Source organism: Ambystoma mexicanum, chromosome 7q (assembly GCF_040938575.1).
Source record: "Ambystoma mexicanum isolate Mex_15411 chromosome 7q, UKY_AmexF1_1, whole genome shotgun sequence".
Classification (NCBI taxonomy): Eukaryota; Metazoa; Chordata; class Amphibia; order Caudata; family Ambystomatidae; genus Ambystoma; species Ambystoma mexicanum.
In genome coordinates, this window is record NC_090941.1 from 1,162,951,584 (window position 1) to 1,162,971,038 (window position 19,455).

Below are 19,455 nucleotides of genomic sequence, written 5' to 3' on the forward strand. Positions count from 1 at the left end.
CCTGCAGTGACCAGTCCCAAGCGTGCAACCCACAGGGGTATATAGAAGCCGTTTTCACAGAATTCCTGTCTGCTCTTTGAAGCAGGGCGCGCTCCTTGGAGGGTCCAGGACGCTATTGGGAACCTATGACGGAGGAGCTCGGGTGAACATGCGGTGATAACAACTAGGGCTGACTCACAGTGGGGAGAGGGCGCGCGGGACGGGGTGTGTGGGCTTGTGTGCAGGAGAAGGGAGCGAGAGTGCATGGTGGAGTGTGCATGGCAGAGTGTGCATGGCGGAGTGTGCATGGCGGAGTGTGCATTGTGGTTGGAGAGGGAGTAAAGGACACGTGGTGTTTTTATTATTAATATTAATGTTATAACGAGGAGAGAAGATAAATTGAGTTTGGGATCCTTTCCGAGCTAGGAGAGATGGTAGTGCCATTTTTTGAATTGTGAAAAGTACTGGGGAACAGTAGTGATGGACTGGTAGGACGGGTTATGACAAGTTGGTTTTGGTATACGAACTAACATTTTTGAGTACAAGATTTGCCAATATGGGGGTGATGACTCAACTGGATTATATGTATAGCGCATTGCCATTGAATAAGGATAAAATCAAGAAATACCGCAAGCAGTGGGTGGCAGCATTATTCACCGGATATCATGTTTCTTACAGAGACATGGTTATCGGACAGCTCTGCACTTACCTTTTCAGAGGCACTTCCTGGGGGGTATAAATGTATCCATCTAGAGCGGATCCATCTCCATCGAGGCGGTGGAATAACCATTTTGTTCAAATCCAGTGTAGTTACTGCCATCCCATTATCACACAGAGTGGAAATGGAAAGTCTGTTAGTGCGCCTAGCAGTTCATGCTTCTTATTCTGATTGTTTACCCACTCCCAGGTCCCCACTCAGCTTTTTTGACCCCATTCCTGGAGCTGGCAGCCTGTCTTCAAGTCAAGTTTTCCGTCATCAAATCCTTCTCTTCTGCCACTCGCTTCATACCTAGTGCAGAGCCTACTCAAACTCGGTGATTCACTATTTAAGTGTTTCTAAACGTAGATTATTGACATTCCTAATTTCATTAGAACTATTGGAACTAAAGCTTCAAGCTCTGATTCTAGTGGAGCTGATGCTACAACCTCCAGTTCCCAGCTGTGGTCTCACTTTCCTGTATTTTCTACAGAAGAAGTGTACAGGATGGCAAGCCAACTGAAGTTGGCTGCAACTTTGGACCCAATTCCTCTTATGGTACTTAAGAACATCCTACCTGACATCATCCCTGGAGTTACTGCAGCTATCATCTTCTCCTCCCAACAGGGCTCTATTCCCAAGGAACTTAAGCAGGCCACGGTCATCCCTCTTCTGAAAAAACATTCAATGGATGCAGCGATTGTGGCTAACTACCATCCTATTTCTCTTCTCTTGTTTCTTATGAAACTATTAGAATCACGTGTTTCCCCTCTTCTCTCCGCCTTTCTTGAAACATTTTGGTTTTTTTTGTATCCCTTCCAGTCAGGGTTCCGGCCAGGACGAAGAACAGAGAGTGTCCTGGTATCAGTGGTTGATGATCACACCATGCTGGTGGATCAGGGGGCGGGGGGGGGGGTGGGAGCCCTGATATTGTTAGATCTTTCAGCGACTTTCGACACTGTCGATCACTCCACGCTCTTGTCCCGCATGGCATTCACCGGTCTCTCTGGTCCAGTGCTGGCCTGGTTCTCTTCTTCCTGATGGATAGGGCTCAATCTCTTTGTCTCCCCGTGGTTGGTTCCTCTTTCCATTTACTTTCCTGCTGTGTTCCTCAGGGAGCCGTCTTGTCACCGATGTTGTTTAACATCTGTGTTAAGTCATTGATACAGCTCATCTGCTCCCATGGCTTCCGGTGCTACTCATATGCTGATGATATCCAGATCCTGATCAGATTAGATCTAGACCTGTCTGAGGTCAGGTCCTCTCAGTTGTGTGAGTGCCTGGCAGCCATGGGGGACTGGATGAGTGGCAGTTGGCTGAAACATAATGGGGACAAGACAGAGGTGCTGGTGGTGGAGTCTCCAACTGATTCTCCACTTTGGTCTTGATCCTTCTGGCCCACTGCCTTAGATGGTGTTCCTGCTCCAGTGTTTATGGTGTAAAATCTATGAGTCTACCTTTCTGCCTCACTTTCCATGCAGGCTCAAGTGAGTGAAGCTTGTAAAACTGGTCACTTCTGACTGTGACTGCTCCGAGGGGTACTGCCTTATGTACCTGTGCATCTGCGTCCTCTGGTTGTTACGTCGGCCATGATCAGCCGGATTGACTATTGCTCCCACTTGGGCTGATACATCGATTACAGCTCCTTCAAAACTTGGCTGCCAGGGTAGCCACTCCTCCCTCCCCCCTATGGATCCCACCTTAGCCCAGTTCTTGGATCCGTGCATTGGCTCCCAGTGACCAAGAGGATTAATTTCAAATCTCTATGCTTGGTTCATAAAGCTTTTTACAGTTTAGGAGCTGATTACCTGTGAAACAAATGTCAACCCTATATCCCGGGTCTGGACCTCTATTCTGGAAGTGTACTTTTAGTGGTTATTCCTAGATTCTGGGCCTCATTACGACCCAGGCGGTAGCCGTGCTCTTATTAATGGCACGGCTGCCGCCAGTAATGATTTTTTACCGGTAATTGCCCTTTTCTTGGACACGGTAAAAATCAATCCCCATAGGGCTCAATGGGAATGGGGAGGATGCTAACAACGGGCCCGTTAATGATGGGCCCATTGTTAGCATCCTGGCCTGCTAGCAGGTCCCGCTTTTCATGTCTAGTCAGACCAGACGTGAAAAGCGGGACCCGCTAGCAGGCCTCGTAATAGGGCATCCCGTAATGAACGGCGCCGGTCCCGTACCGGCACCGTTCATTACGAGAGCGCCAGGGTCCTAATGAGGCCCTCTGTTCCTCTAGGATTGGAGTCGGGCCTTTTCAGTTGCCACAGCAAAACTGTGGAATGACTTGCCTATTACCCTCAGACGTATAGAGAATAATTTTCACTTTCGTCGACTTCTGAAAACCTGGGTATTTTAGGCGATTACATCTATTCATTAGTCTATAATGTGCTGTCCTCGCGCCATGATGCCCTTGGGTGAGCGTGCATGTTATAAGTTCTGATATGATATGATATGGCATTTGTAACGCGCCTATACACAAGTGTTTCAAGGCGCACCGAGGCAGGGAGGGGGGGACACAGGGAGACAGACAACGATCCTACTAGGCCAGGTGTCATTCAGATCGCGCAAGCGAAAGATTAAATGGACGGGAAAAGTGCAAGGGGGAAAGGGAGAGGGGAAAGTGCAGTACACGGTTAGTAACGAACAAGATAAATAATAAGGGCCAGCTGGTGGCAAGTGCAAGATAAGTGCAGACAAGTCCTGGGAAGAGGGGCTGTAGGGATACAGAGACAGTCCCGCAGTGCAGGGGTTGCCGGGAAGGCAGTGTAGGGGAGAGTGGCTGGGCCAAGGACCGAGATTGGTGAGTGGCCCAGTTGCTGATTAAGTACAATTTCAGCGAATTAGCAGGGGAGAGAGGGAGAGAAAGCAGAAGCAAAGAGGAGGGTTTTGAGGCGCTTCCGGACCCGGAGATGGTTCTCCTCAAGTTTTAGGGAGGCAGGAAGGCTGTTCCAGAGGGAGGCCCCTGCAGCAGAGAGAGATCTCCCACCAACTCGTTGCTTAGAGAAGCGGCTGACCCTAAGGGAGTTGGAGGCGGATGAGCGAAGTGCACAAGAAGGAAGATATTTAGGAAGGGTGAGTTGAAGGTATTTTGGCCCCAGGCCCCAGAAGGCCTTGTGGACAATGCAGAGGGTTTTGAACTTAATCCTCGCAGCCACAGGGAGCCAGTGTAGAGATTTCAGTCCTGGAGAGATACGGTCCCTGGGCTTGAGGCCAAGGACAAGTCTCGCAGTCCTGTCCTGGATGAGTTGCAAAGGGCGGAGAGTAGAGGCAGGCAGATTTAGATAGAGGCTGTTACAGTAGTCTATGGTATGATAACATAACATAACAAAGGGGATGCCCCATCCATGGCCAGAGCAGGGCAGTAATAACAGGGGGATACGGGAACAAATGAGCATGTTTCTAACTGCCAAATACGAAGGTAAAAGACTTCTCAAGGGAAAGGACATTTTAGAATTGTGGAACATGGTGGAGGATATTGAGGACAGCGGGGAGCACAGACCCCAAGGTGGCTAATCCCTGGGATCAAGAGTAGTGCAGCCAACTGCCCCAGAGGAAACACAGTCACCACCAGCCCAGGCTGTACCCGCTTGTGGCCCGACCCACTACAGGATACACCCACCCAACATATGTAGCTTCATCCACCACAGCACCACCCCATACCAATCAAAAAACAATACTATAGTGCCCTCGAATACCACCTCCCTAAAAGAGCTGGAAGAACCTTTGCAAGCAGTGCAAGTGAGGTTGGCACGATTGCAGGCCTTAAGGGAAGGAGGGAGTAAATTGGGGTGTGCCTGGGCGAGTGGAGTTCCGGGGACATTTTGTTTGGATTGTACAGTACTGAGATAAAAGTACACATTGAAAAGGGGAAATGTGATGGGCGAGAGGCAGGAAGTGTGGCGTGTGGGACTGTGAGCTCAGATGGGGAAGCTGAACAGCAACTGCAGGAAAAACAATGGGCCACTGTGTGCGACTCAGAGGGTGAGGAGGAAGTGTCGAAGCGTACTCCACGAGTAGAGAGCTTGTGGGGCCGACGACCGAGGAACAGGTTTAGGTGGGCACCGGTAGCAAGGAAAAAAGAATGTGGAAATAAGACAGAGAGAGGGGGAATGGGCACACCTTTGCCATTATTGCACAAAGGCTGTGTGAGGGCACCGTATGTGGCTTGGGCCCAGCTTGATGAGAACAACCTGATTAAGGTGTTCCTGCCCCTTACTCCCGGAGCTGGAAAATGGATATACGCATTCCAGAAAGTGACAGCTGGGATTCCTTTAGCAGTGGGAGACATAAAAAGCTTGCTTGTAGCCATAGTGGGAGATCAGGCAGGAGATGTTTGCATAAAAGCTGGGTGCCCGGGGGTTAAACACGATGACAACACCCATGACAGGGCGCCATTCAATAATGTCAGAGCACAGGTGTGAAATGCATTGCAGTGGGTGTATCCCAACACCAGACCTGCAGTACATAATTTAAAATATGATGAGGGATGACGAAGACCCAGCGCAGTATATTTTGAAAGTGCAGGAGATGTGGAGGGCAGAGATGGGTGACCAGTGGGACCGATCTGTTCCTCTTTTCTACTTTGTCATCAAGAGGGGATTGCCCAAGGAAGTTCAGAAAGGGCTTGAGAAGCTAGTGGGCATAGAAGAGAAGAGGTCAGCTGAAATTCAGACTATAATTATACACCATTGTAGGCAGATTAAGGAACGATAAAGGAAACGGCTCAATGATTGCAGGCTGAGGAAGTGAAACTGGTGCAGAAAAGGTTAGCTAAAATAGCAGTTGAAGGAGCGGTAACGGCAACAACCCAGGCAGACTCGGTAGAGCAGGCAGCAGCTTGTGCAGATGTGAGAATAGCAGCATTTTGGCTAGGCGGAGGTCAGGGGCAGTGGGACGGCGGACCACAGTCACAGTATCCTGAATGGCACCAAACAGGTCAGCAGCAGGGAAGAGAAGGGTTCCCAGGGCGCAGATGGGACAGAGGTGGATTTGTAGGGATGGGGCCGAGAGGGGGAGCAGGACCCCGTCACTGCTGTATCTGCGGACAGTGGGGGTCCTTTGCAAGGGAAAGTAGAAGCAGAATCGGAGCAAGATACAATCCCTAAACTCTGCCGGCCCAATTCAATGACAGCATAACTTCCCACCCCGGATGGCCACATCTAAACCATACGAAATACATAAAGTATACAGACAGCTGCCACCAAGGCCCCCACAAGCACAGGCAACAGCCCTGTCTAATGGCCAACTACAAGTGGCTCAGCAGAACCCCTCATACGGAGGTCAAATGTCCACAACTAATGCAGTGCCAAATGGAACAGTAGCACTTCCAGGGGGGTAGGTGTCATGGGAGGCAACCCCTTCATGTTCCAATACATACGCTGATTAGGACAGCCCACAGAAAGCTTTTGCGTGCCCAATCTTGTCCATTACTACCCACCCTGACGAGTAGCCCTTGGTGGGCGCTGAGATAGATAACAAGCAATTCATCTTTATGGTCGACACATGTGTCACTAAATCAAGCATCAGTGAGGGAAACTTCCCACTATCAGGTAAAACTCTTGACACACAAGCATTCTCTGGGCTTTTACAACAGTTCCCTGCACAGAAGAGGTAACAATCAAAATAGGAGGACAACCAATGCCCAAGATGTAGGGCTGTTACAGGAAGTGGCCCCAGTCCGGATCACACTCAAGCCAAGTGCGGTATTGCCCTGAGCAAAACAGTATCCGCTGTCCAAAGAGGCGGAGGAGGGAATACAAGACACCATTGTTGCACTCGTAAATCAGGGAATAATTGCACCTTCCACCTCCCCATGCAACACGGCTATCTATCCGATCAAAAAGGCAAAAGGTGGGAGTTGGAGAATGATACAGGATCTCCACCCTCTAAAAAACATTGTACAGGCATCTGTGCGCAGTGCTCCCCAGCCCAAGGCTGTCAAGGAAATATAGAAATTCCTAGGGTTATGCAACTACTACAGACCATGGACTATGCGCCCACTATGCGGCCTATACCAGGCCCCACTTGCATGGCCTCAAGGAAGCTCAAAAGTATAACCACAAGCCTGCGTGGATGATGGGCATGTTTACCAGCTTTAATGGCCTAATGAGGTTATTTCCACTGCCCAAGTGCTTGCAACCCCTGACTACACTCAAGAGTTCTATCTGTTTTCTCATTCCAATGGCCAACTGATGACTGCGCTTCCTTTGCAGAAGAGTACACTGGGCCACAAGCCATTGGCCTACTACAGCGGAGTGGTGGACTCAGTGCTGAAAGGCCAGTTCCCATGTGAACAGGCACTTGCTTCTGTTACATTTGCAATCGAGATAAGCTCGACAATCATCGTGCTTCATGACACTGTATGTGGAGCATGCAGTATTTACCATCCTTGAGCAATCCAAATCGATGCTAACCATGCAGTGGACATCCATGGATTAGGTCATCCTGTCCAGCCCAACCATTCATATAGTTTGGTGCAAAAGAGTAAATCCCACCACCTTTCTGACAGAATTGTGCACTGATGAAGGCCTTGCAAGACATGACTGTGTGACATTTGAGGGAGAAGAAGACAATATTCCAAAAGCAATATTTTCATTGGCTTCCATACCTCCCGAAGCTGTGTATGCTTTCATTAACATGTATTCCTCAAAGAGCGCTGTATTCTTTCATTTGCTTGTGCCACATGGAGCACTGTATTACTTCATTGGCTTGCGTACCTCATGGAGCATAGTATTCTTTTATTGGCTTGCATACCTCATGGAGCTCTATATTCTATCATTGACTTGCATAACTCATGGAGCGCTGTTTTCTTTCATTCAATTGCATACCTCCTGGTGCACTCTATTATTTCCCGGGTTTCAGTACGTCATGGAGCACTGTATTATTTCACTGGTTTGCTTACCTCATGGCATGCAGTATTATTTAATTGGCATGCGTACGTCCTGGAACTCTGTATTATTTCACAGGCTTGCATAACTTATGGAGCACTGTATTATTTAATTGTGTAACAGTTTATTGAAAGTCACCCTCTACGCGGGGAGTTCATTCCCTCCCCACTCAAGGTGTCATGTAACAAACTGGTTAATGGATTCTTTTCTTCAGCCCTATTTCCGATTCTTACTCTTGGATACCTCCCCCTGAGATACCAATGAGCCAAGAACCAGGCCGGGGTACAGGAAATATATTTATATTTATTTGAATTAGATGTTACGGAACTCCCACAAAAAAATGACAAACACTACTTTATCTGTGGCACAACAAAATAAACTTCTCTCAACCTAACTACATCACACAAGTGAGGGCAAAAGAACACACATCACCATTCTTTACTTTGTACAAATTTCACGTCAAGAAATAATTAAACTGATCAATAACCAAACAAACAAATAGAAATGTGGTGCTATGCAATTTCGATTTTCCTTCAGGCTAGCAGAAAGGGTTTTCGATTGGTAGAAATGCATGTGGCAATTATGATTTCACCCACACTTTTGGTTTAAAATAAACACAGGGTGATTTAGCGGTTTGTTTTTCAGACCCCACCCTGGTACTTTGGTCTGTGTTGGGGAAGTTGGACAGAAAACATTAGAATGATTTGGGAATTGTGGATGTTGGGGAAGGATTTTTTAGTTTATGGAGCACGACACCCCACGTCCTAAAGAAGTTGGGGTCAACAGGACAAATAGGATCACCCAATTAAATAACAGTCTATAGTTTATAGGCACACCGGGAATGAGCTTTGTTAATTTCGAATTTTAACCAAAATCACTCCATAGTGTACTGCCAAAGGGAATTTATCACATTAATATTTTTAGTTAAATAGGCTAAGGATCTACAGAATGATGTCCCCCCTCTTCCCACTATAAAGGGAAAGTATTTAAGGAAAGCAGACTCCCCCACCTTTTGGTTTTCCAGGGCTCAGTTTTACCCACATAGAAAGCCTCTGTTTAAAGTCCAGGAAAGCCAGCTGCATGCTTGGGCCCTCTGGAAGGATAGGGCAGGTATCTGGTCACTATAGTCCCAAGGATGGTCCCCAGCTCTCCACCATAGGGTCCAGTCAGCTTTTCTAGACCTCCACAGGAACGGACAGCTCCAATAGACAGCTCCACCTAAATGCAAGTTTCCTTGTTGTTATCAGATGGTGTTAGCAGCTCTCCTTTGATGGTAAATATCAGCAGCTCTTTCTGATAGTAAATTTCGGCAGCTCTATCTTTGATGGTAAATTTCAGCAGCTCTGTCCCTTCCTCATAGTTCATTCCCCCTTATATAGAAGCAATGACAGCATCAGGTTTATAATCTTGGGGGAGAGCCCTGCAAGAGTTCTCACAAATAGGATTGGACAGTTACCCTTCTCTCTCGTCCCAACTCACGCATCTCTCTACGGATTGGTTTAAGAGTCTGGAGCAGACATATGGCAGCTTTATTTGCAATCCCCATTTTTTTGGCATGTCACATTTTGGCAAAAACTAGTCATATGGCAAAACGTCCTAATTTTACTAGCAACTGCCATAATGTAAATATTATATATGTTTTCCTTTTCAGCTAATAATGGGGAATTAAATAAAATGACAGCCAGGTCTGCACCATTTTGCACAACTGCCATTTTAATGTATTCTTTCATTGTGTTCTGCCTCATGGAGCATTGTAGTATTTCACTGGCTTGAGTACCTCATGGAGCACTGTATTATTTCCTTGGCTTGCTGATCTCCTGGTGCACTGTATTATTTAATTGGATTGCGTACCTCATGAATCACTGTATTACTTCATTAGCTTGCCTACCTCATGGAATGTTGCATTATTTCATGAGCTTGATTGTTGAAATCATGGAGCACGATATTATTTCATTGACTTGTGTACCACAATGAACTCTGTATTATTTCATTGGTTTTATAAAAGTGCACATGTTGTGTTTCTTGGCAAGGATTATCATTACCTAATCATTTATGTTTAATTTCAGAAAGAAGACCTATTTATAATGGGCCTCAGAGCCGCCTACAAAGCCTTGACCCAGGGCATTGATGTGCTAGACTTCACCGGCACCTCTGTTCCATGTGACCTGCTCCTTATTGGAGATCACTCCTTTCCTGTGCTGATCAGCTCTTCCGGCCAAGTGCTGATCGCTGCTTCTCACTACGGGAAGGGTCGGGTAGTGGCCATCGCCCATGAAATCTACCTCTATCGGCCAGAGTTCTACAGCTTCCTCCAGAATGTTATCCAATGGCTGAAGCCCTCAGCGGATGCTTTGGTGGGTGTGCATTCCACATTGGAGCACCTGGTGAAAACCTTCTCTGTTGAGGGCACCACGGTGCAGTCCAGCCAGAGGCTTTTGGATTCTTTTGGCGTATTCTGCATGGATGCCTATGATGCCAGCCAGAAGAGCGAGCTTATTGCATTCGTGAAGAATGGAGGGGGTCTTCTCATCGGAGGCCAGGCCTGGAATTGGTCATACAAACATGGGGCAGAAAAGGTCTGCTCTGAATTTCCTGGGAATCAAGTGATCAGTGTGTCTGGGATCTATTTCACATCCAATTATGGCGAGAGGGGCATATTCTCGGTCTCCACAGACATCCCCATTTGCCCTTTGCTTGTCCGGTAAGTTTATAGCCATAAGAAATGGTCTAACCGTCTGTGCATAATACAGGATAATACATCATAAAAAAGTAGGACAATTATAAATGTTTCTCTGCATGTCAAACCATAAAAAGCCGAATGAACTTTAACATATGCATGTTCTCGATTTATCAAAGTATCAAAGAAAGAAAAAAATAATGTTTTACTTTCCTCAGCCCCACAATTGCAAGCTGCTTCATACCTGTTTACAATAGTTACTACGATACTTCCCAAATTCCTAGAAACCCTGAATGTCGGCATAACATCAGATGTCTACCACATATAACACAATTTGATCTGCAGGAGTGGTCATCACTAAATTCCTGGCATTAAATGCCATATCATATCATTATCAATAGCAAAGTACAGATATCAAGTCGGGTCAACCAACAGGTGAGACAAGTGTCGACGTTGCTCAAGCGGTTGTCCACACATTCTTCAGGTATGTTATTAATATGTGGATTTTGCCCAATCACCTGTGATCTCCTTAGTGCTCAGTTAGTTATAAAGTGCAAGAAGAGTCTAAATATTCCCACAAATTCCTAAGCAATAATCCTGGCTGGCAAATAGCCCAGTCCCATCTTGGGATCTTCAGTTTTTTAAAAAGTTCTCGAGAGTCCTAAAATGTTCCTACCAGAAGACCAAGGGATAATTTCTACCACTAGATTTGGAACACCCATCGAGGGTCTAGACTTGCTCTTACACTAACTATATACTCTGGAAGTGGTTGTGAGAAGAAAACCTGTGCCAGTGGATCCAGGAGGATCCCTTTCTTAGCAACGGGGGAGATTGTACTTCCCAGGATTCAAGGAGAAGACTTAAAGTGCAAGAAATGGCAGGGAGGTATGCCCTGGCACTTGAAATTCCCTCAACATCTGATAAGTCAACTTGAAAATTGGAAAGCAGAATTTGGAACCAACGAGAAGAGAAGACACCAAGCTCACCCAATAGTTGTTAGCCAGAAGTGCAGTTCAGAGACCAGCAGACTTTGGATTGAGTCGGCACAATTCTGAATGTATGCTTTGCCATATACATTAGTGGTCAGCATTCCCTGGATCAAACAGAAACCTTAGACACACATATCATATAACAGGTCTGAATCCATGCATTCCTATATAACATGTTCTAATCAAATTCATTACTATAGAGCAGGAACATGTCCTATAACAGGTTCTAAGCCATGCATTCCCATTGAGCAGGAACATGTCCTATACCATGTTCTAAGCCATGCATTCGCATAGAGCAGGAACATGTCCTATAACAGATTCAAAGCAATGCATTCCCAAAGAGCATGAACATGTCCTACAACAGGTTCTAAGCCATATAGCCCCATAGAGCATGAACATGTCCTGTAACAGGTTCTAAGCCATGCATTCCCATAGAGCAGGAGCATGTGCTATAACAGATTCAAAGCAATGCATTCCCAAAGAGCAGGAACATGTCCTATGCATGTTCTAAGCCATGCATTCCCTTAGAGTAGGACCATGTCCTAAAACAGATTTTAATCCATGTATTTAGATAGAGCAGGAACATGTCTTATAATAGGTTCTAAGCCATACACACACATAGAGCAGGAACATGTCATGTAACAGGTTCTAAGCCATGCATTCCCATAGAGCAGAAGCATGATATGATATGATATGATATGATATGATATGATATGGTATGATATGATATGGTATGATATGATATGATATGATATGATATGGTATTTGTAACGCGCCTATACACAAGTGTTTCAAGGCGCGATGAGGCGGGGGGGGACAAGGGGAGACAGACAACGATCCTTCTAGGCCAGGTGTCATTCAGATCATGCAAGGGTAGAGGGGAAGGGAAAGTGCAAAAGGGAGGGGGAGAGGGGAGAGGGGAGAGTGCAATACAGGGTTAAGAGCATACAGGATAAATAACAAGGGCCAGCTAGTGGCAAGTGTGGGATAAGTGCAGAAAAGTGCTGGGAAGGGGGGCTGTAGGGATACAGACACAGTCCCGCGGTGCAGGGGGTTGCCAGGGAGGCAGTGCAGGGGAGAGTGGCTGGGCCAAGGACCGTGAGTGGCCCAGTTGCAGATTCAGTGCAGTTTCAGTAAGTTTAGCAGGGGAGAGGGGGAGAGAAGGCGGAGGCAAAGAGGAAGGTTTTGAGGTGCTTCCGGAACCGGAGATGGTTCTCCTCGAGTTTCAGGGAGGCAGGAAGGCTGTTCCAGAGGGAGGCCCCTTCAGCAGAGAGAGATCTGCCCCCAACTTGTTGTTTGGAGAAGCGGCTGACCCTGAGGGAGTTTGAGGCGGATGAGCGAAGAGCTTGAGAAGGAAGATATTTAGGAAGAGAGAGTTGAAGGTATTTTGGCCCAAGGCCCCAGAAGGCCTTGTGGACAATGCAAAGGGTTTTGAACTTGATCCTCGCAAGTCACTGGGAGTCAGTGTAGTGATTTCAGTCCTGGAGAGATACGGTCCCTGGGCTTGAGGCCAAGGACAAGTCTCGCAGTCCTGTCCTGGATGAGTTGCAAAGGGCGGAGAGTAGAGGCAGGCAGATTTAGATAGAGGCTGTTACAGTAGTCCAGCTTCGAGAGAACCAGGGCTCTAGAGACAGTGAGCTTCTGGGGGAAGGAGAGGAAAGGAAGGATACCACGGAGGAGGTGGAGCTGGTAGTGTGACTTCTTAGAGACGTCGGATATGTGAGGAGAGAAGGAGAGTGTGGAGTCGAAGATGACCCCGAGGTTTTTTGCCTTGCAGGTAGGAGCAGGAAGAGGGCAAAGAGAGGCCGGCCAGAGAGCTGCAGGGAAGGAGGGAGTGGGTGTGCCGATGTGTAGAATCTCAGTCTTACTGGCATTAAGGCAGAGGTCGTTGGCACAACACCATTCCTGGATAGCAGAAAGACAGTCAGAGATGAGGGAAGGAGAAGAGGAGGCAGAGGGTAGCCTGAAAATGAGCTGGGTGTCATCCGCATAGCACTGAAAGTTGGGGCAGAGAGCGGCGATGCGGTGGGCAAAAAGTGCCAGATACTGGTTGAACAGCCAGGGAGAGAGGTTAGATCCCTGGGGGACACCACAGGTAGAGAAAAAGATGTCCGAGAGGAAAGACCCCAATTGGACCTGGGAGGGTTGATTGGAGAGGAAAGAGGACAGCCACACCAGAGCCTGACCAGTGATACCCAGGTTATCACGGAGACGGCTGAGCAGGATGGTATGGGTGACGGTGTCAAAGGCAGAAGAGAGATCAAGCAAAATGAGAACACATGGAGTGTTAGAGTCAAGATTCGAGAGCAGGTCCTCATGGATGTTCAGGAGAGCAGTTTACGTGCTTCTGGAGGCTCTGAAGCCAGACTGATGGTCATGAAGACTACCAACACATTCATCATGGAGATTAAGCTGGGAGATGGCCAGTTTCTCCAGGAGCTTGCCCACGAAAGGAGTGATAGAGATTGGGCGATAGTTAGCTGGGCAGGAAGGGTCGGAAGAGGGTTTCTTAAGAAGGGGGTGCACAAGGGAGTGCTTGAGGGGGGATGGGAAGACTCCAAAGGCGAAGGAGTGATTGCAGAAGTCAGAAAGGGCAGGAGCCAAGGAGTCGATGTGGTCCTTAATAGTTTTGGAGGAACAGGGGTGGACCTGTTTTGACGAGACTTTCATAGATCGGACTTGTCTCGAAACCTCGTCAGCAGAAAACAGAGGAAAGGCAGAGAAAGAGAGAGGAGGGGTGGCTGCAGAAGGGCCAGAAGACGGGCAGGGAATAGAGGGGGGGAGGTGATGGGAGGAGAGTGAGGACAGGATGTCCTGAGTTTTTGAGATGAAGTGAGAGGCCAGTGCAGTGCAGAGGGCCTGGGAGGGGACAGGAGAGGTAGAGACTGCAGCAGGGTTGACCAGCTCCTTGCAGATTTTAAAGAGTTCGGCCGAGTTGTTAGATGCCGCAGAGATGCGGGCTTGGATAAGGGCTCTCTTCTTGGTGAGAACGGAGAGACGGTATTGCCTTTGGAGCAGGCGGCAGGCCAGTTTGTCAGAGGATGAACATGAAGCACGCCATTTCCTCTCTGCCACCCTGCACTTGCGTTTAAGGGTGACGAGATCCGAGTCATACCAGAAGTTACATTTGGCTTTGGGCTTCAGGCGGATTCTCATGACAGGGGCAATGATATCAAGAGTATCAGATATAGCAGAGTGGAGAGTGGAGAGGGCTGTGTCAGGGTGGGAGTCAGCCGAAGAGGGAAGGGGGGGGCAAGAAGGTGGTAGCGAAAGCCTCAACTGACATGCACTTCATGGGTCGGATGACCGAGAAGGAAGGTGGCAGTGATGAGGGTGGCTTTGCCTGTGGGGTAGGGAGGGTGAGGTGGGAGGATAGGAGAAAGTGATCACTCCAGGAGAGAGGAGTGGAGAGAGGGACAGAGAGGGAAAGGTCGGAAGAGATCAGAGCATCAAGAGTGTGCCCTGCAGAATGAATCGGCCCAGATGGGAGAAGAGAGAGTGAGAGAGAGTCGCAGAGGTTGAGAAAGAGTCCAGTGGGGGGACAGGATGCATCCAGGTGGATGTTGAAGTCTCCAAGAAAGAGGAGTTGAGTGGTTGAGGACAGGAGTGAGGAGGAGAGGTCAGCCCACTCAGAGAGGAAGGAGGAAATTTGACCAGGCGGCCGATAGATAGTGGCCACGGTAAGGGAATGGCTAGGAGAGAGAGAGAGTCAGCAGACAAGACATTCAAAAGAGGAGTAGGTCTGCGTGGGAGTAACAGTGGCAGGAATCCACTCAGGGAAGACAAGGGCCACACCCCCCCAGCACGGTTGGGCCTGGGCACGGAGAGAATCTTGTAACCATCATGTAGGAGTGTGTCAAAGCTGGTGACAGAGCTGGCCGTGAACCATGTCTCGGTGAGACCGAGTACGTCAAGGTCCAGTTCCTCAAGAAGGTGGCAGATATCAGAGGAATGTTTGACGGCTGAGCGAGAGTTAAGAGTAGCAATGTGGAGGAGGTTGCCATCTTTGAAGGACTTCCGGGGAGGGGTAGAGATCAGAGGTACGCCCTGCAGAGGTGAAAAAGGAGCACATGAGGGGGTAGGGAGGGAGGGTAGAGGCAGGGTAGTAGAGGACAGAGGAGGGAGGACAGCAGGTGAGGAAAGGAAGTTGATGAGGTGCGGGAAGTGTCTATCAAAGAGGTGAAGGTTGGCCTGAGGGCCTTGAACCAAGACAGTTCCATTACCGTAGACATTAATGATGGCCTTAGAGGAGTGGAAGGAGGCCAAGAGGACGTCCCAATGGGTGCCACCATTAATGTTAGAAGAGGAAAAAGGAGAGAGCAGAGAGACCATATGAAGGGTCCATAGGTCAGGTGAAGGTACGAAAAAGAGGATGTCGGTGAGAGTTTCCTTGGAGGAGGCATTCGTGTAGGTGTCAGCGATAGGGAGGCCTGGGTTGGAGACCAGGATGTCCTTTTTAAACTTTTTCCTACCAGATTTAGTGAGGAGAGCAAGATAGTCAATGGAGAAGCAGTTAGAAAAGATAGGAGAAACAGAGAGCACCATGGAATAGGAGGGAGTGGGGGAGGGGACAGGATGAGCGCAAGCGGACAGGAAGAGAGCGGCAGCCATAGTTAACCGCAATATCAGAACACAGTGAACACAGTAATGCGTGTAAGGTACCAGTGGAGAGGCCACCTAAGTTTGAGAATCCTGCAAGGGGAGAAAACCCTAGTTTACCACAAATTCAGAACACAGTAATGCGTGTAAGGTACCAGTGGAGAGGCCACCTAAGTTTGAGAATCCTGCAAGGGGAGAAAAACCCTAGTTTACCACAATTTCGGAACACAGTAATGCGTGTAAGGTACCAGTGGAGAGGCCACCTAAGTTTGAGAATCCTGCAAGGGGAGAAAAACCCTAGTTTACCACACTTTCAGAACACAGTAATGCCTGTAAGGTACCAGTGGAGAGGCTACCTAAGTTTGAGAATCCTGCAAGGGGAAAAAAACCCTAGTTTACCACAATTTCAGAACACAATGAAGTTGGACACCCTGCGAAAGAGTGAACAAGTAGGGGGGGTGGGCCGGGGGAGCAGGTGGAGCTCACAAGATGGAACGGCGGAGTGGCGCCTGGCGTCCCCTGCAGACACCTGCAGACACAAAGGGAGCCGCAGCCGTAGGAGCCGCCCTTTGCCAAAGGGGCCCTTAGCCGAGGGGGGCTGCCAGGCAGGGGGGCTGCCCAGGAGGGAGCAGTTATAAGGCAGAGGGAGGAGAGGAAGGGGAGGGGGGAGCAGGCACAACAATGCGCTCAGAGCGCGAACACCAAATAAACAAAGGAATTCACGATCTCACTCACGGAGGCCCGCAGGGCCAGGCAGGGCTTCACTTGGCCTGCAGTTTCATCAGGGCTACCGGCGACTGCTCTCTATGTACTATAGTATTTTCTAAGCCATGCATTTCCATAGAGCAGGAGCATGTCCTATAACAGGTTCTAATCCATGCATTTCCGTAGAGCAGGAGCATGTCCTATAACAGGTTCTAATCCATGCACACCCATAGAGCAGGAACATGTCCTGTAACAGGTTCTAATCCATGCATTCACGTAGAGCAGGAGCGTGTCCTATAACAGGTTCTAAGCCATGCACACCCATAGAGCAGGAACATGTCCTGTAACAGGTTCTAATCCATGCATTCACGTAGAGCAGGAGCATGTCCTATAACAGGTTCTAGGCCATGCACACCCATAGAGCAGGAACATGTCCTGTAACAGGTTCTAAGCCATGCACATCCATAGAGCAGGAACATGTCCTGTAACAGGTTCTAAGCCATGCACACCGATAGAGCAGGAGCGTGTCCTGTAACAGGTTCTAAGCCATGCACACCCATAGAGCAGGAACATGTCCTATAACAGGTTCTAATCCATGCATTCACGTAGAGCAGGAGCGTGTCCTATAACAGGTTCTAAGCCATGCACACCCATAGAGCAGGAACATGTCCTGTAACAGGTTCTAATCCATGCATTCACGTAGAGCAGGAGCATGTCCTATAACAGGTTCTAAGCCATGCACACCCATAGAGCAGGAACATGTCCTGTAACAGGTTCTAATCCATGCATTCACGTAGAGCAGGAGCATGTCCTATAACAGGTTCTAAGCCATGCACACCCATAGAGCAGGAGCATGCCCTGTAACAGGTTCTAAGCCATGCACACCCATAGAGCAGGAACATGTCCTGTAACAGGTTCTAAGCCATGCACACCCATAGAGAAGGAACATGTCCTGTAACAGGTTCGAATCCATGCATTCACGTAGAGCAGGAGCATGTCCTATAACAGGTTCCAAGCCATGCACACCCATAGAGCAGGAACATGTCCTGTAACAGGTTCTAAGCCATGCACACCCATAGAGCAGGAACATGTCCTGTAACAGGTTCTAAGCCATGCACACCCATAGAGCAGGAACATGTCCTGTAACAGGTTCTAAGCCATGCACACCCATAGAGCAGGAACATGTCCTGTAACAGGTTCTAAGCCATGCACACCCATAGAGCAGGAGCATGTCCTGTAACAGGTTCTAAGCTATGCACACCCATAGAGCAGGAACATGTCCTGTAACAGGTTCTAATTCATGCATTCACGTAGAGCAGGAGCATGTCCTATAACAGGTTCTAAGCCATGCACACCCATAGAGCAGGAGCATGCCCTGTAACAGGTTCTAAGCCATGCATTCCCATAGAGCAGGAACATGTCCTGTAACAGGTTCTAATCCATGCATTCACGTAGAGCAGGAGCGTGACCTATAATAGGTTCTAATCCATGCACACCCATAGAGCAGGAGCATGTCCTGTAACAGGTTCTAAGCCATGCACACCCATAGAGCAGGAGCATGTCCTGTAACAGGTTCTAAGCCATGTACACCCATAGAGCAGGAACATGTCCTGTAACAGGTTCTAATCCATGCATTCACGTAGAGCAGGAGCATGCCCTGTAACAGGTTCTAAGCCATGCATTCCCATAGAGCAGGAGCATGTCCTGTAACAGGTTCTAAGCCATGCACACCCATAGAGCAGGAGCATGTCCTATAACAGGTTCTAAGCCATGCACACCCATAGAGCAGGAACATGTCCTGTAACAGGTTCTAATCCATGCATTCACGTAGAGCAGGAGCATGTCCTATAACAGGTTCTAAGCCATGCACACCCATAGAGCAGGAGCATGCCCTGTAACAGGTTCTAAGCCATGCACACCCATAGAGCAGGAACATGTCCTGTAACAGGTTCTAAGCCATGCACACCCATAGAGCAGGAACATGTCCTGTAACAGGTTCTAAGCCATGCACACCCATAGAGCAGGAGCATGTCCTGTAACAGGTTCTAAGCCATGCACACCCATAGAGCAGCAGCATGCCCTGTAACAGGTTCTAAGCCATGCATTCCCATAGAGCAGGAGCATGTCCTGTAACAGGTTCTAAGCCATGCATTCACGTAGAGCAGGAGCATGTCCTGTAACAGGTTCTAAGCCATGCACACCCATAGAGCAGGAGCATGTCCTGTAACAGGTTCTAAGCCATGCACACCCATAGAGCAGGAGCATGTCCTGTAAAAGGTTCTAAGCCATGCATTCCCATAGAGCAGGAGCATGTCCTGTAACAGGTTCTAAGCCATGCATTCACGTAGAGCAGGAGCATGTCCTGTAACAGGTTCTAAGCCATGCACACCCATAGAGCAGGAGCATGTCCTGTAACAGGTTCTAAGCCATGCACACCCATAGAGCAGGAGCATGTCCTGTAACAGGTTCTAAGCCATGCACACCCATAGAGCAGGAGCATGTCCTGTAACAGGTTCTAAGCCATGCATTCCCATAGAGCAGGAGCATGTCCTGTATCAGGTTCTAAGCCATGCATTCACGTAGAGCAGGAGCATGTCCTGTAACAGGTTCTAAGCCATGCACACCCATAGAGCAGGAGCATGTCCTGTAACAGGTTCTAAGCCATGCACACCCATAGAGCAGGAGCATGTCCTGTAACAGGTTCTAAGCCATGTATTCCCATAGAGCAGGAGCATGTCCTGTAACAGGTTCTAAGCCATGCACACCCATAGAGCAGGAGCATGTCCTGTAACAGGTTCTAAGCCATGCATTCCCATAGAGCAGGAGCATGTCCTGTAACAGGTTCTAAGCCATGCACACCCATAGATCAGGAGCATGTCCTGTAACAGGTTCTAAGCCATGCACACCCATAGA

General features: G+C 48.4%; 1 protein-coding gene across 1 annotated transcript in view; it reads left to right on the plus strand.

Moving 5' to 3' along the window:
* LOC138528721 (TRPM8 channel-associated factor homolog) overlaps positions 1-19,455 on the plus strand; it is a 280,446-nt gene that overhangs the window by 53,694 nt on the left and 207,297 nt on the right. The window contains exon 2 of the mRNA XM_069640581.1: positions 9,639-10,273. Within this exon, the coding sequence (XP_069496682.1) occupies positions 9,657-10,273 (617 nt within the window). The 5' untranslated portion in view covers positions 9,639-9,656. The remainder of the gene's footprint in view (positions 1-9,638; positions 10,274-19,455) is intronic.